This window comes from Podarcis tiliguerta, assembly GCF_965153285.1.
Source record: "Podarcis tiliguerta genome assembly, chromosome: Z".
In the NCBI taxonomy this organism is placed as follows: Eukaryota; Metazoa; Chordata; class Lepidosauria; order Squamata; family Lacertidae; genus Podarcis; species Podarcis tiliguerta.
The window spans coordinates 45,048,377-45,064,355 of NC_139553.1; the positions used below are offsets into that span (position 1 = coordinate 45,048,377).

Genomic DNA, 15,979 nt, shown 5'->3' on the forward strand with positions numbered 1-15,979 from the left:
AAACAAGAAAAGCCAAAGCAAGAGCTGCAGGCACGCTCGGCGTGGCTCTTTAAAGATAGAGCGGCTCTTGCTGGCTTTTCTTGCGGGCTGCCCTCCGTCCCTTCTCCCACCTCCCTGAAAAGTCAAAGCAAGCTGCACAGCTATTGCTGAAGCCAGCAGAGCAAGAGCTGCAGAGCGGCTCTTGCTCTGCTGGCTTCCCAGCGAAGCAGGATGAGGGATGGAAGGGGCTCTGTAAGGGCTCCCTTCCGTTCCTCCTCCCGCTTCGCTGGGAAGCCAGCAGAACAAGAGGCGCTGGGCAGCTCTCGCTCTGCTGGCTTCAGCAATAGCTGTGCAGCCTGCATTCACTCCATAAGACGCACACACATTTCCCCTTACTTTTTAGGAGGAAAAAAGTGTGTCTTTTGGAGCAAAAAATACGGCAATTAGGCAGATGCATGTAGGATACAGCTATTGATGATTACTAGTCACAGTGAACATGTGACCCCTCCGATGTCAGAAGTGTGTGGCTCTGAATACCAGTTGCTGAGTATCACAAGTGAGGAGAGCACTGTTGTTCTCAGGGCATCAGGTTGGCCACAATGAGAACAGGATGCTAGACTAGATGGGCCACTGCTCTGATCCAGCAAGCAGCCTCTTCTGACATTCTTATTGCAGTCAGTGCAATGTTTGACATACTTTTATGTGAAGCAGCCCGGAGTGCAGAGAAAATCCTGACTTCAGGATGTTTTCAGAATCCTGACTTTGATGTTTTTTCAGGAGCTGCTGAAATACAGCACAAGTTGTGAAGGCGTCCAGGAGCTCCAAGAGGCACTGGTCGCCATGTTGGATTTGCTGAAGTCAGTCAACGACTCCATGCATCAGATTTCGATAACTGGCTACGATGTAAGTAGACTTTTCTTTGGTTGGGAAGGCATCCGTTGTGCTGTTAAGTGGGAATGGGATGCAGTGGAGCTGTCGGGGGGCAGATGTTGAGGCCGCACTCAGCAGAATGAGCAGAAGGGGCTCCGAATGCAGGAAGACTGGCTTAGTACACTTCCATCTAGATATGCTATAAGTCGCCCAAAGTGACTGGGGAAACACAGCCAGTTGTTTTCTGCTGCTCCAGAGAAGCGGACACAGAGCAATGGATCTAAACTACAAGAAAGAAGATTCCACCTAAACATTAGGAAGAACTTCCTGACAGTAAGAGCTGTTCGACAGTGGAATTTGCTGCCAAGGAGTGTGGTGGAGTCTCCTTCTTTGGAGGTCTTTAAGCAGAGGCTTGACAACCATATGTCAGGAGTGCTCTGATGGTGTTTCCTGCTTGGCAGGGGGATGGCCCTTGTGGTCTCTTCCAACTCTATGATTCTATGATTCTATGAGATGGGCAGGGTAATAATAATAATAATAATAATAATAATAATAATAATAATAGAGGAGCAGCCATCTCTGTGATACTATCTGAATAGCACACTCTCCCCACTAAGGCCACTGAGTCTAGAATCTAGGAGCAGAGGGGAGGACCTTGCTTTTATGTGGAGGGTCTCAGGTTCAGTTGTGTGTCGAGACCCTGAAGCCACCCCCTTGTTGAGAAATAACACTCACAAGGACACAAATATTAAGTTAACGTTATTGGGCAAATTTTGGCCACAACTTTATTGATTACAGAATGTGAGCAGTATTGGCTTAGGCATTGAATGGACCCGACTATATCTGATTCCTGCCCATCACACAGGGAGTCCAGTAAGGGTTAACCACCAGTAGAGGGAGCCCTGTCGATGCATACCAACTCAAGTTCCCCCTGGTGTTCCCGTCGGGGTCGTGTCATGGCCCCAAGCACCGCCCCGGGCTTTGGACACCCCCGGATTCCTTTAACGGAATACCCTTAAGCTTGGATGGGCAGGTGATGGCCACCCCCCCTCCCCCGTCATAAGGTCAAACAATGCCTAACCGCAACCCTAACAAAGTTGTGACGCTTGCTACGAGGTAGGCAAAAACCAAATGTCCTGTGCCAATTTGCCAAGTGGAAAAATTCCTACCAGGCCCCTCAACGGCAACCAATCAAGGTCCATAGCAAGGTCAAGGAACGAAAACCTGCAAAATAGGGAGGGAGGGCAGGTGATTGAGGAAGTGAGCCAAAGAGGAAGCCCTCTGGCTTGCGCCTCCGTTTTAAATGGTCCCGGCCACACACCCGCAGCCAGCAGATTGGCTTGGCGGTCGCTGATGTGGCCAGGATCCCCTGGGCAATGTGGGACTACATCCCCCGCCCCCAGAGAAGAATGGGTGGTCACGCAGTCTACCACAACTCCTCCCCACGTGGAAATGGAGCGTATTTCCTGGCAATTCCACATTGGGCTGGGGAAGAACCCTTTGGCTGCAATGCTGGGGTGCAACTCCCTCTTCATGGGCAAGGAGACCATTTTGGCCAAAACACAACCATAAGGGGTATATGATGTCAGGCACAGGGCAGATGAGGACTTGCCTTGGCCAAAAGGGTGTTGGAAAACACCATGGTTCAGCTGATTGGCAGTGCCAGGATAAAGCCCTTTTCAAAGGAATAGGGCAAGGCAGCTCTTTGAAAGGGTCTTCGGAAGGCTTTGTTTTATTTTGTAAATCACTTTTGTGATAAGAAACCCCTGTGTGCATTAAAAACAAGCAAACAAAACACAATTGTTCTTACCAGGGAGACATCGGAGAGCTGGGCAAAGTGCTGATGCAAGGATCTTTCAGTGTATGGACGGGGCACCGGAAAGGTCCCACGAAAATGAAGGACCTGGCCAGATTCAAGCCGATGCAAAGGCACCTCTTCCTCTATGAGAAAGCGCTGGTCTTCTGCAAGAAGAGAGAGGACCACGGCGACAGCCACGACAAAAGCTCCTCGTACAGTTTTAAGCACTTTCTGAAGGTAAGTGGGAGCCTCAAGGAGCTTCAGCATTCCACGTTTGGCATTTCATTTGTTGTCGGTTTTTAGCAAAGTGCTTCATCACTGCATCACACACACACACACACACACACACAGCGCAACATTGTTTTCTCTGGGGGTTTTTTAGATTATCCACCCCCTTCCCCCCCTCCCTTTCTCTTCCCTTTTCAAATCCAAAAAAACAAAAAAGTGGATAAGTGGCTAGCATGGAACAAAATTGGATTAAATTAATTGGAAAGAATTATATGTTGTTATGTTATTGTTAATCTTCCTGTTCCAATAATTATTATTATTTTTTAAGTGCCAACAGACGCTACACTGCTGATCTGAAGTGGAACGTATTTAGGAAATTTTCCCAACCAGACAACAATTTATAAAGTCTAGGTTTATTGCCCCACTCCCCAAAATGGTTTTATTTATTTATCTACCTTTATTTCAGATTCTTCTGTACCACTTTATGTCAGGCAGTGCCCAGAGCAGTTTGCATGAAAGTTTGCATCAATAATAATAAGCTCCATTCCATTAACCGACAGTATAAAAGCAGATTCTGAGCCTCTTTTTAAAAGACCCTCATTCTGGTTTGATACTCATCAGCTTCTCCCAACCAGCCGTCCGCTCCTATGATAGTTCTGTCAGAATTTGTGACAATGGATTTTCTTCTCACTGATTGCAGATTTGCACTTTTCTGGTGAACTGCCTTTTGTTGTGCTCCAGGCATGTGTGCATTTGTGTCGAGTCCTTCCTTTGTTCTCACAAGTCGAACATTTCAGGGATTTGTAATTCCAGGAAAAAATCCTGGTGTTACATTTCCTTTGAGTGTAAAAGCTGCTTCATGCAAGGGAAGGCTAATTACAGTGCTGGAGCACCTGCTTTGCATGCATAAGGTCCCAGCTCCACTCACTGGCATCTCCATGTGGGGCTGGGAGAGTCTCCTGCCTGAAATGCAGAAGAGTTGTTGCCAGCCTGTGTAGACAATATACTGAGATAGATGGACCAATGGTCTGACTCTGTAAAAGAAGAGAAGAAGAAGAGTTTGGATTTGATATCCCGCCTTTCACTCCCTTTAAGGAGTCTCAAAGCAGCTAACATTCTCCTTTCCCTTCCTCCCCCACAACAAACACTATGTGAGGTGAGTGGGGCTGAGAGACTTCAAAGAAGTGTGACTGGCCCAAGGTCACCCAGCAGCTGCATGTGGAGGAGTGGAGACGTGAACCCGGTTCCCCAGATTACGAGACTACCGCTCTCAACCACTACACCACACTGGCTTCCTATCTTCCAAGATTATTCCAGCCGAACTGTTAACAAAAATACAAATGTTGGCTTTCAGAAAGAGGGTGGAAGACCATAACTTAAGCTGTGTACGTGCCACAAATTGAACTGAAAGATCATTTTGCCCCTCCTATACCTGATCGATCCCTGTTCTCTGCAGATGAAAGAACCAACATCTGCAGTCCAGCCCATCACTAGGTCTGGGGAACGGTGAACTGGCCCCCTCCAGAAAAAGTTTGCTGACCCCTGCACTAATGCAAGCACCTTGAATTAGGACTAGCCAACATGGCAGGTGTTTATGTGAGATAATCTGGTTGCTGAATTCTGGACCAATTCAAGATTCCATGTTGCCATTAAGGGGCAGGCCCATGTAGAGCACATGGCAACAGCCCAGTCTGGAAGTTACCAGAGCATGGAGTCCATTTCTGTGCAATAGTAGCCACAGCTGTGAGAAAAAGGCACTCCAGCTCCCAAAACTGGTGGTACAGCTTGTTTTCTCAGCAGTGCCTGGAAACCAATTTTGCAGAAACAAAACTTAATTGGCAAATGGCTTCTTGTGTTCCTGAGGCTGCCTTCCATAGCTGATGATAGCCGTGCCAAGAAGAGAAAACAGAGAGGAAGGAACAGAAGGTTTAGCCAGGTGGCCTCATTGGTTTAATGTCTCAGGCCACCTGACAGTATTGTTCTTTGCGCATGGAGAACACAGAGTGTTTTATTAAGGGTGAACAATGGGAACTGTAAACTGAACATCTATTTATAAACGGCTTATTCATATTTATAAGGAGCAACTGGTTTGCCTGGGTTCTTACCCCCCTTCCCCCTGGGTCCCTAAGGGGATGTAGATCTAGTAAGCTGCTTAAAGGGAGTTCATAATGCTGGCCAGAAGGTGAATGGAGAGACCCAGTGTGGCGTAATGGTTAGAGTATTGGACTAGTACTTGGGAGGGCAGGGTTTGAACCCCCACTCAGCCGTGGAGCTCACTGGGTGACCTTCGGCCGGTCACAGCCTCCTAACCTAAATTACCTCACTGTTGTGAGGATGAAATGGGGAAGACCATCTTGAGATCCTTGGAAGATAAAGGTGGCATATAATGTAACAAATAAATAAAAATAAATAATGTCATTACCCCTAATTCTAGCAGTGATCTGGACATGGAGTCAGAGGCTTCAGGGGCACCAGATGAGGAGCTTGTTTAGCTTCAGGGGTCAGAGAAGATGGTATTACTGCTGCCCTGAGTTTGGGTCTACATGAAATGTTGGAGCTCCACAAGAGGGTGCAGAATATTTGAGAGCTCCTTCCTCCATGGCAGGGGCTCTGTTTCTGACAAGGCATGTAAACTATTGATTGATTGATTGATTGATTTCCCACCTTTCCTTCATGGAGCTCAAGGGCAGTGTGCTTGGCTCTCTCTTCTGCCTGATTTTAGCCTCTCACAACAACCCTGTGAGGTGGGTTAGGCTAGGAGAAGGTGGCTGGCCCACCAAGGTCACCCGGTGAGGTTCATGGCTGTGTGGGGCATTTGAACATGGGTCTCTCAGGTCCTAGTCTGACTCTTTAACTCTCTGTAAAAGAGATGCTCTCTCCCATCCAATGGAGGCCCATGTCAAAGCATGCAGAAATATAATGCAGCCCACCTAGATTGTCTGTCCATCACTGAATCACTAAGAGTGCTTTTTATTATTTTTATTTTTAGATGAGCGCTGTTGGGATCACTGAAAATGTGAAAGGAGACCATCGGAAGTTTGAGATCTGGTATAGCGGTCGGGAAGAGGTCTATGTTGTTCAGGTTTGTTTTGCTTTTGTAAGGATTTTCCCTTTTTCCACCAGCCAGACCATTGGCTCCACCAGGTTAAGCATTTGCTCCTCAAATTATGTCCAGGTAAGTTACTGCAGCATATTCATGCCTCTTGTTTGCAGCCATATGTGCCCTGCAGGATCAGACCAACCTATTGGCAACTGTGTGAACAGGACGCTGGACTAGAAGGGCCTTTCTTTGGCCTGATCCCGTAGCCAAATACTTCTGATGTTCTTATGATATACTGCCCTCAGCTTCATTTGCACTGTCATAATCTCCACTGGCCAATTTAGTGAATTTATCTCAGCTTTTTTAAAAAAAGAATCTGATCTAACTGGTTTTCCTCCAATCTTTTGCATGAAGCTCATTGGTTCACCTTGGCCCAGTCACAATCTCTCAGCCTATCCTACCTCACAGGGTTGTTGTGAGGCTGAAATGGGAAGGAGAAAACTATGCATGCTGCCTTAAGCTCCATGGAGGAAATGGTGGTATATAAATGTAATCAATCAATCAAAATAGATGAATAAATTATGGGGTTGTCAACACCTATTCTTTTCCCCACACCTTCCTTTGGTTGTTTTTGGGAGGGGCATGTTTCTTAACTTCTGGTAGCAGAGAAGTGATTGTTCTCTCTTCTTCTGTCAGGCACAAACGGTTGAGCTGAAGATGGCATGGCTAAATGAAATAAGAAAGGTTTTGTTTAAGCAGCAGGAACTCATCAAAGGTACTTTGGAGGATTGGCTGGAGGGTGGACCTTATGGATTTCCCTGTTGTGAATAGCAGGGGTTGTGTGTCCTGTTTTGCCGCTTGAGGAGAAATGGAAAAACAACTCCTCCTGCTGCTGCCCCACTGGTACCAGTACAACTCTCTCGCCTGCATTGTGTGGCACCGACTTCCAGTGAGATCTTGCAAGATCTCACCAAAGTTTTGTGAGAACTCATGTACTTCCATTCTGACATTTATTCCAGGATTCAGATACCTGGTATGTTCTGCCCCAGTTTAATTCTGGTCAGAAATTCAAATTCTGGCATGCAGCTTCTGAACGCCTGCACCTGAAAAGCAAAATATTAAATAGGGTTTGTTTTAACTTGTAAAATGGGGCATTGATGGAATTATGCTGTAGAACAAATTTGAAAATTAAAAGAAAGGGCAAAAGAATGAACTGCTCTTTCAAAACATTTGCAGTTTAGCTTTCCCCTCTGGAAAAATCTCCAAACACTCACTGGGGATCCACTTTGCAAATCTGAGGTAAAGTCTGATTGAGATAGAATTTGTTTTCTATCCATAGAATATTTTTTCCATCCATAATCTGCATGCTTTATCTTTCTCCAGCCTTCAGACCACAAAATAGGTGGCACTGGAGAAATTTAAATTTAAACCCACATTTACCAAGAATGAGGCCAGCATGCAGGGCTAGTTAAAAGGGGAGGTCCATAAACCATTTGCCTGCTGCATCAAGCCAAGGACGGTACGTGCTTCAGGATTTTGAGTCCAGGCCTAGGCACCTGATGGTCTCCATCACCTAATTTTATGGACATTCGCCTGATACATGACAAAAAGCTAATCCATATTTGCATTATATTCACAGTTGAGAAGCAACAACCTCCTTCATGTACAGACCAGATCCAACTCTCCCCTCCTCTGAGTGATGGGTAAGTCAGCAGGGCCTGAGACAAAATAGCTAATTTCTGCACATCAGGATGCTGGGCTCCACCCGATTCAATCCTTTCTCTCCTTAATTTTTAATGTATTTGTTATTTAAATCTGTTTGAAGCTTTTCTGTATAAATATGCTCCAAGTGGCTCCTAAAATGTGAATCAGTGTATCGTTACATTAACAATCAGACACTACACAATTTCAAAACATAACACAGAATTCCAACATATAGTAATTCAGTTTCAACTGAATAATTCAGTATGGACATTGTAACATTTTAAAGTCACCATAAAACAAACTATCAATCATTAAACCATATCAATTAATGACAAATACAATAAACATTCCAGTGCAATTGCATGCCAGCAATAATATAACCAGCAGCCACTGCATGGTACAAAAACTAACCAAGTGTATATAAATTATTGATTGGATTTATAGACTGCATTTCTGCCAAGGAAGATATATGATAGCTTGCAATTTCAAAATATTGAAACAAACACGTAAGTTCACAGAGGCTAAAAAATTTAAAGTGCGCATAGTTCTTAACAGCTTCATCGTATATCCTGGAATACATAGCCGTTAATAAATCTATACTATAAAGCACATGAATCATTTATAGGGGCTAAAAACTGAAGTGCACCTATTTCATAGCAGCTTGATCATGTAAAGTGCTCAAAAGACAACTCTCACCTACTGCTTTTGATTGTATCTGGCAAAGTTGGTGGAGAGCTTGGGGGAATTGCATCAGGACCCAGAATGGGAGGGGGGATCAGCACCTACCCCCCCCACTGCATATGCTTAGGAATGGATACCACATTGGTATTGCTGGGATTACCTGCTCATAGTTTGGTTGGTCTTGTTGCTTCAGTTTCTCTAAACAGACTCTGTGTGTTTTCAGAAAACAACCAAGAGCCTCCGTAAGCTCAGAGGAAAACGATTCTGAGCGTACCAGCCCCGTGGCCTTGGAGAGCGTGGCTTCCTCACCGCAGAACAAGCCAAGCAGGCGTATGTGCAGCTTGATAGCATCTTCTTCATTCTTTGGCCCAAGTGTGCAATTTTCTCTGTGTTGCCTGTGTAAATCTCATCTCTTCTTCCCCAAATGTATCTAGGGACATCTGCCCATTCTCCAGCTAGGTTGGTGTGTTTTCCCTGGTCACACGTCTACATATGGGGGGGGGGGGCAAGCAAGTGCCTGCCCCTGATGAATGCCCCATTTCTGGTTGCACCCACCATCCATAGGAGGCATGCAGAAAAAGCCCAACCTTCAAGTGTTGATGGGCTCTAACTTCCATCATCTCCAGCCAGTATGGCCCAGTGGTTTGGGATGATAGGAGCTGGAGATTCTCCCTCCCGGATTTTGTAGTAATGTTCTGCAAGTGACCTTGTAAGCAGTGATGATTGTGTATCTCTTTCTCCCCATGCAGCTTGGCCAGGAATGTCCCATTCTTTGGAAATCTGTGAAGGACTTGATGATTGGTCCAGCCATAACTACTTCTTGACGTGTTCTGACACGGAAGAAGAAGATGGGAACCAGTTGGTTAGTTGAACCGTTTGAACTGTTTATTGATTTATTTCCACATAGGAATCACTTCCTATAAAACATCTTGGTGTGATTTAACAATAAAAATACCAACATCCATGAATCACAACTGGTATTGCTCCTGTTATATTTTCCCTTTTTTGTGATGGCTCTGTACCTGTAACCTACTGTTGTTATTACTGTTGATATTTTTATTGTTGTTTCTCCCCTTTATATCAAATCCGTTTGCAATTGATTTTTTTTTAAAAAAAACCTGACTAACACACACACACACACACCAGTTATAACAATTTATCTAAGAATGACTTGAATAGCAGATTTAGTACCTGACACAGACACACAACTTTGCAGAATACACATACCAGATTCATTTCAGGTGAATGGTATGTTACTGGGAACTGTGCATTTCTGAAGCTACTCTGTGGAGCATGAGGCATTGGGCCCAGTACTGCTGCTACTCCCTGTTATTGAATAATAACAACAAACCCCTCTTTCCAAGGGAAATTGTACCTTTGTGCAGGAAATAAGGGTCTCCTAAGAGCTCTCAGCACCCTTAATGAACTACAGTTCCCAGGATTCCTTGCAGGAAGTTATGATATCATAGTGCTTTAAACACATAGTGCAGATGTGGCCTTGCTCTAAATAGATTTGCAGTGTGTGAGAGTCTTTATTTATTTTTTTGTAAGGGGAGGTTTGGCATCCTGGGAGGCGGGCACTGCTCTCTGGAAATAAGCCATATCTTTGTTCCTGATGTCTCAGTCCCCAGGAAAATATAAAGCTCTGGCAGACTGCAAGATGAGCGATTCAGAAGACTTGCTAGTGAAAAATGGGGATGTGATTCAACTATTGCATGAAGATGGAGAAGGACAATGGTGAGCACCCCAGATCTTCTTTTTCAGCAAGGAGTAGCAGCAACAATTAAGGCAGGTGTTGACATTGATGGCATTCTGGCACCTGCTAAAACTCATTTATTCTCCCAGGCCTTTCTGGACGTTGATACCAGTTCCCATGATAACTTAATTGGTTGTATTTAACGCAGCACTGAGTTAAATTCACTCAGCTGTAAGCTTGTTCCGCTGGCAAAATGTTTTGTCCCAGTGGAATGTTGTTGCCCAAGAGAACACACAAGCACATTTCCGATAACTTTGTTGCTAAATAGATCACACAATCGGTGGTGCAATGAGTTTCTGCTAGTGCAGCTGTCACACTGGATTCCTCTGCGATACCAGCACTGAAACTCACTCCCCAATAGCAGGCAGAGAATGCCAGACACAGCCCAGTGTGTTTGTTTTGGCTTTATGTTGGCTGCTGTTTTATTTATTCTGGAGTTTCGTTTCGGTGTGATTTCATTGAACTTTGGTACACTGCTTTGTGATTCTTACATGAAAGGCTGTATAGAAATAGCTTCAACACACAAACAGTGAGAAGTGAAGAGGGAGCTGTAATCTCTTGAATCTGGTAATATGTAGGTACTTCTTTCAAAGGTGTAGCCATGTCAGCCTGTGTTGCTGCAAAACCAACAAGGAGTCTTGTCGCCCTTTAAAGACTGACAAACAGGAAAAGCTGGTCCACTGTGGCAAATGGGGCACTGCCCCACCAACCTCGGCCTGCCCTCAGCCAGCCTTAGCCTTCCCCCTGCATTCTTTGCTCCTTACAACCAGCTCAGGGATGGCATTGCTATTCAGCTTCTCCCTGTTGAGTCTCAGTATTGCCCCTTTAGAATTCAGCAGAGAAAGTGATGGGGACAAAACCAGAATTAGTTGGCTCAGACAGTCCTTGGCTCTGGCGCCACCTGCTGTTGGACTCCAGCCTTACACCATACCAGTCCCAATGGGCACCAGCCACAACTAACAAATGTTATTTTTTAAAGAAACTACCATATTTTTCGCTCTATAAGATGCACCAGACCACAAGACGCACCTAGTTTTTGGAGGAGGAAAACAAGAAAAAAAAATATTCTGAATCTCAGAGGCCAGAACAGCGAGAGGGATCGCTGCGCAGTGAAAGCAGCAATCCCTCTTGCTGTTCTGGCTTCTGGGATAGCTGCGCAGCCTTCATTCGCTCCATAAGACGCACACACATTTCCCCTTACTTTTTAGGAGGGAAAAAGTGAGTCTTATAGAGCAAAAAATACTGTAATTGTTTTTGAGACTAACAAATTTTATTAGCTTTATTAGACTACAGGCCGCTTCATGGTGTGCTCCTCATTTGCCAAATACATACTTTTATTGACTATTTGGTTGTTTAATTCCTATATTTAAAATATCTTCCTGTACACAATTTCTTGTGTACAGGAAATTGAAGCAGCAACAGAAAACTTGGACAAAATATTACGAAAATCCACACAGGGCAGAGGGTCCTTCCTCAGGCTGTCCACAGCTGTGTCCCATTCACATCTCCACCCCCAGTTCCAAGTGCAAGAGGTTGGTTGAATCTACTCACAACACACACACACACACACACATACACACACACACACATATCATACATTCGTAGATAGTAGGTAGATAGATGAGAGACTGGAATTAAATAGGAATGGAATTCAAAAGCACAGCCTGTGAGAATTCAACCAGCTCAGTGCTGTGCTAAGCAAACCTTCAGCAATTAAACTTAGCATTGGTGATGAAAATGGCAATATAATTTGAGCTTAAGTGGCTTTGAATAGAGAGAACAGCTTCCTGTTTCACTGCCATTGTTAAACTACTCAGCGGTGCTGAAAGATTATTGCTCTTTCACCAGTTATTGTCTACACTCTGCACACTTATAATAATAATTTTCCCTAGCCACTCTGGGCGGCTTCCAGCATGTATTAAAAATAGTAATAAAATGTCAAACATTAAAAACTTCCCAATACAGTCATACCTCGGGTTACAGACGCTTTGGGTTGCGTGATTTTGGGTTGCACACTGCACTGAATCCAGAAGTACAGGAACTGGTTACTTCCAGGTTTCGGCGCAGAAGCGCTAAATCACACTTTGCACATGCACAGAAGCCCCGAACCACAACCCACGCATGCGCACGCGCGGCGCTGCGGGTTGCAAACGTGCTTCCCGCACTGATCATGTTGGCAATCCGAGCGTCCACTGTACAGGGCTGCTTTCAGATGTCTTCTAAAAGTTGTGTACAGTGGTGCCTCGCAAGACGAAATTAATTCGTTCTGAGAGTTTTTTCGTTCTACACCGCTGTGTATTGACGGTTTCCCATAGGAATGCATTGGCGGCTTAAAAAAAAAGGCGCAAGCTCATAGGAAAATCCGTCTTGCAAAGCAACTCAGAAAATGGAAAACTCTTTCGTCTTGCGAGTTTTTCGTCTTCTGAGGCATTCGTCTTGCGAGGTACCACTGTAGTTCTTTATCTCCTTGACACCTGATGGCTCTAACTGGATTGCCACAGACTGTAACATGCTGTTGACATTTAACTCTGTGCTTTACATACTCCACCCACCTCCTTGTGTATTCATTCACTTGGCAACTGATATCCCACTCCATAGGAAACTGAGTTGGACCTAGAGCTCACTGTTGTCTCCCCCAAATTTCCAGTGCTACCTGGAGATATCAAGGAGTGAACCTGGGATCTTTTGCATGCCTCCAAGTGCTCTACCATTGAGCTATGGGCTTTGCCTTATGGATCTGGGCTCTAGTCTTATGAACATAAGAAGAGCAAGGCCAAAGGCTCATCTAAGCCAGCTTCCTGACCTCACAGTGGCCAACCAGGTGCCCGAATAAGTAGTCAGCAAGGAGGACACGAGTACCTTGGTCTTCTCCCCATTTGTGCACTGTGGTTGCTGGTATTCGGAGGCACGCTTCCTCTAACACTGGTGGGAGCACAGCACCATCATGGCTCATAGCCATTGGCTGCATTGTCTTTCATGAGCCTAAGAATGTAAATCCATGAGAGCTCATGCCACAATAATGAGTTAGCCTTTAAGGTGCCATAAAACTGTGCTTTAGTTTGGTCGTCCTGCGTGCTGTGTATAGATATGCAAACATTTGTTTTCTTGCACACCTTTCTAATGCATATTTTTTCTTTTCTTTTATCATCTTAAAAAGGCTGGTCAAAAACCTCAACCGAAGAACAGAAGGTTGGGTGCCCATCAACAGTTTGCAAATCATTCTCGGGGACTGTCGTTTTCGCCATGCCCGAGATGCAGGTATCCTGTGATGATGAGCATATATTTATATATATATACGTATCTCACTCTGAACTGTTTTGGAACTGGAATCTGCAGGAGTTTGGAGGCACTGGCTGCTTTGCATTGGCTGCTTGCTTAGAGGAAATCCTGGCTTTCGCCACAGTTTTTTTGAATTACGCTGAGCAGGGGAGAAAAATCAATTATCTGGATTGCTTCGAAAAGTTATCAGTAGTATGATACAATCTTTTCCCTCTCCTTTTTATTTGCTTACTTTGATTTTACTTCTTGCAAATATGGAACTGCCTAATTATAATAATAAATAATAATAATAGTGGTAATAAGTGCTAAAGGCAGGAGACTTAACATCTAATCCAGGCGAACATGTAATCACTTAACAACTAACCACCAGGGCACACTTGTTCCCTGGTTCATGAGAGGGCTGTTCAAGCCCTCTAGTGTGCAGAACTTGCACACACACACTTTCCTCTGCAAATAATGAGGACTAGGAACATGCTGGCTCATTCAAAATGACAGCTAATACATTCAGCTAAGATTCTGTGTGAAAAACCTGATTCTATGTAGAAAGGCTGGACTTTTCATCCATGCTCCAGTAATGGCTGCACATTCCTCTGCACTCGGTTAACTGCAGGTTATTTTCTTCTTTCTGAGTAGAAAAAATATATTTGATCCAGTGCTAATATTAATATCAAGTGACAGAGGATGGGTGGAGACAGAGACCCGTGGGTCTCGGAATGGGAGTGGCATTCAACAGAGAGGCATATCTGAAATCCTTCACCTCTTGGCCAGAACCTTTGTTTCTGATGGGATGCCTTTTGTTTACTCCCCAGTTCTTTCCCTCTTACGATTCAGGGGCTTTTGTTGTCACTGGGCACACTGTCTCTTTTGAAACAAGGGTTCATTTGTCAATTTATTGTTTTTTACACTGGGAGAGGATAAAGTGCAGATAAAAGCCAGGAGATAATGGTTGCATTAGGACGTAAACCTAAACAATTGTTTAGCATTAGGAGAGCAAGGACTTCCCCTCATTTCCAGCATGACCCTGAGGAAGAGGAGACCCAAAGTCTTCACTTCCATTTTAAATTAGCCACTGTTTAGTGGTTCACACAAATCCTAAACTGTGTTTATCTTAATTATAGTTAGTCGAAGCGAGCCAGCTTCATAAACCATGGTTTGAAGTTGACTAGTTTCAACTAACCCATAATTAGGATTAATCACTGTTTGTCTGCATGTAGATGACATGGTCAAATCTTTTTTTAAAATCTAAAATGGAAGAAAAAGTTTCCAAACTTCACCTTGTTACTATCCTGGGGTTGAGGGCAGACAGAGGAGAGAGATTTGCAAGGTTCACTGCAGCTCATTCTTGTAATGCTAAACTATGGTATAGCCTTGAATCCAAACCAATCCACCTAAGATTTCTTTATCTGAGATTTTCCTACGTTCAAGTTAAATTCCTGGGATCTCCTCTTTAAAGGATTAGGTAATATGTAATATGAAAGACTTCTGCCTGAGACCATAGGGAGCCTGTCAGAGCAGGCAATGCTTGTTATTTAGATATATGGGCAGTGTCTACACATCAAAGTAAGCCATAACCCACAGTTACCAATCACAAGCAAATCTTACCGGCTCCACTCTTCCCCACTAGCATGTGGGGGAAACATGACACAATTGCTGGCTTGCCATTACACCTGAACCAAAGAACCATGATTCCATTCGCTCATGCAAAGTAAGATTGGTGAGCTAAGAGCAAACCTTGGTTTATCTAAACCAGTGCTTTTCAAACCTAGGTCTCCAGCTGTCGTTGGACTCCCATCATCCCTGACTACTGGTCCTGCTAGCTAGGGATGAAAGGAGTTGTAGTTCACCAACAGCTGGAGACCCAAGTTTGAGGCAGGACTGATCTAAATGCTTTGTTTGGAGTGAAACAAGCCATAATAATTGGCTTGGAGACAACTCTAAGCAGGGAAGAATAAATTGGGCTCAGTTGGCTCATAGTAGACACAGTAAGCTAGCCTGGTGTGTCATGGTAAGAGTATCACACTGGGACCTTGGAGGCCAGGGTTTAAGTCCCCACTCAGCCATGAAGCTCACTGGGTGGCCTCCTAGCCTACCTTACAGGGTTGTTGTAAGCATAAAATGGGGAGAGGGAGAAGCACACACCTTAAGGTCCTTGAGGAAAAGGTGGGAATATAATAAAAAGCAAATGGCTTGTTCTGCTGGCCAAAATGTGGCTGGTTCCTTACCTGTTGTAAAGCAATTTCTCATGTCCACGTGCTTTATACTCCATCCTTTATATCATATTCAACCAAGAAGTAGCACTTTTAATAAGAGATTCCCCCCCCCCCCCGCGTTAACTTGTCTATTCTGCTTTCAAATGAATTTTTGCACGCTGCGTTAATTCCATGCTTCCATGTCTTTGTGCCCTGGCATCTCAAAGTCCTAGTTCTCACTTAAACGGTCATGGTTCGAAATGAATCCCACCTTATTATCTTTTATGCCAAAGAATGCACAAATGCTGCAGATTGCCTAATCTTGCCTAGAATCGCCAAAAGAGAAAAAGTTGAGCCAACACCTGATGGGCTGCAATTCGTAAACCAGGGCCTGTAACCTTGACAAATACATTGTAAGATATGTCCAGAATTCAAGGCACCTAAGAAAGAAAGTA

At 44.4% G+C, this 15,979-nt stretch overlaps 1 protein-coding gene across 7 annotated transcripts in view; it reads left to right on the forward strand.

Annotated features, from left to right (window-relative positions):
* The window catches only part of MCF2 (MCF.2 cell line derived transforming sequence), a 71,733-nt gene that overhangs the window by 52,512 nt on the left and 3,242 nt on the right, over positions 1 to 15,979 (forward strand). For all 7 annotated transcript variants that reach the window (XR_014506966.1, XR_014506967.1, XM_083422424.1 and 4 more), the window contains 9 exons: positions 757 to 882; positions 2,663 to 2,884; positions 5,865 to 5,957; positions 6,612 to 6,690; positions 7,555 to 7,618; positions 8,524 to 8,630; positions 9,050 to 9,162; positions 9,925 to 10,037; positions 13,214 to 13,314. Coding sequence is in view for 5 of the 7 variants with exons in the window: in XM_083422424.1 (XP_083278550.1) it covers positions 757 to 882; positions 2,663 to 2,884; positions 5,865 to 5,957; positions 6,612 to 6,690; positions 7,555 to 7,618; positions 8,524 to 8,630; positions 9,050 to 9,162; positions 9,925 to 10,037; positions 13,214 to 13,314 (1,018 nt within the window). In the remaining 2 variants the exon portion in view is untranslated. The remainder of the gene's footprint in view (positions 1 to 756; positions 883 to 2,662; positions 2,885 to 5,864; positions 5,958 to 6,611; positions 6,691 to 7,554; positions 7,619 to 8,523; positions 8,631 to 9,049; positions 9,163 to 9,924; positions 10,038 to 13,213; positions 13,315 to 15,979) is intronic.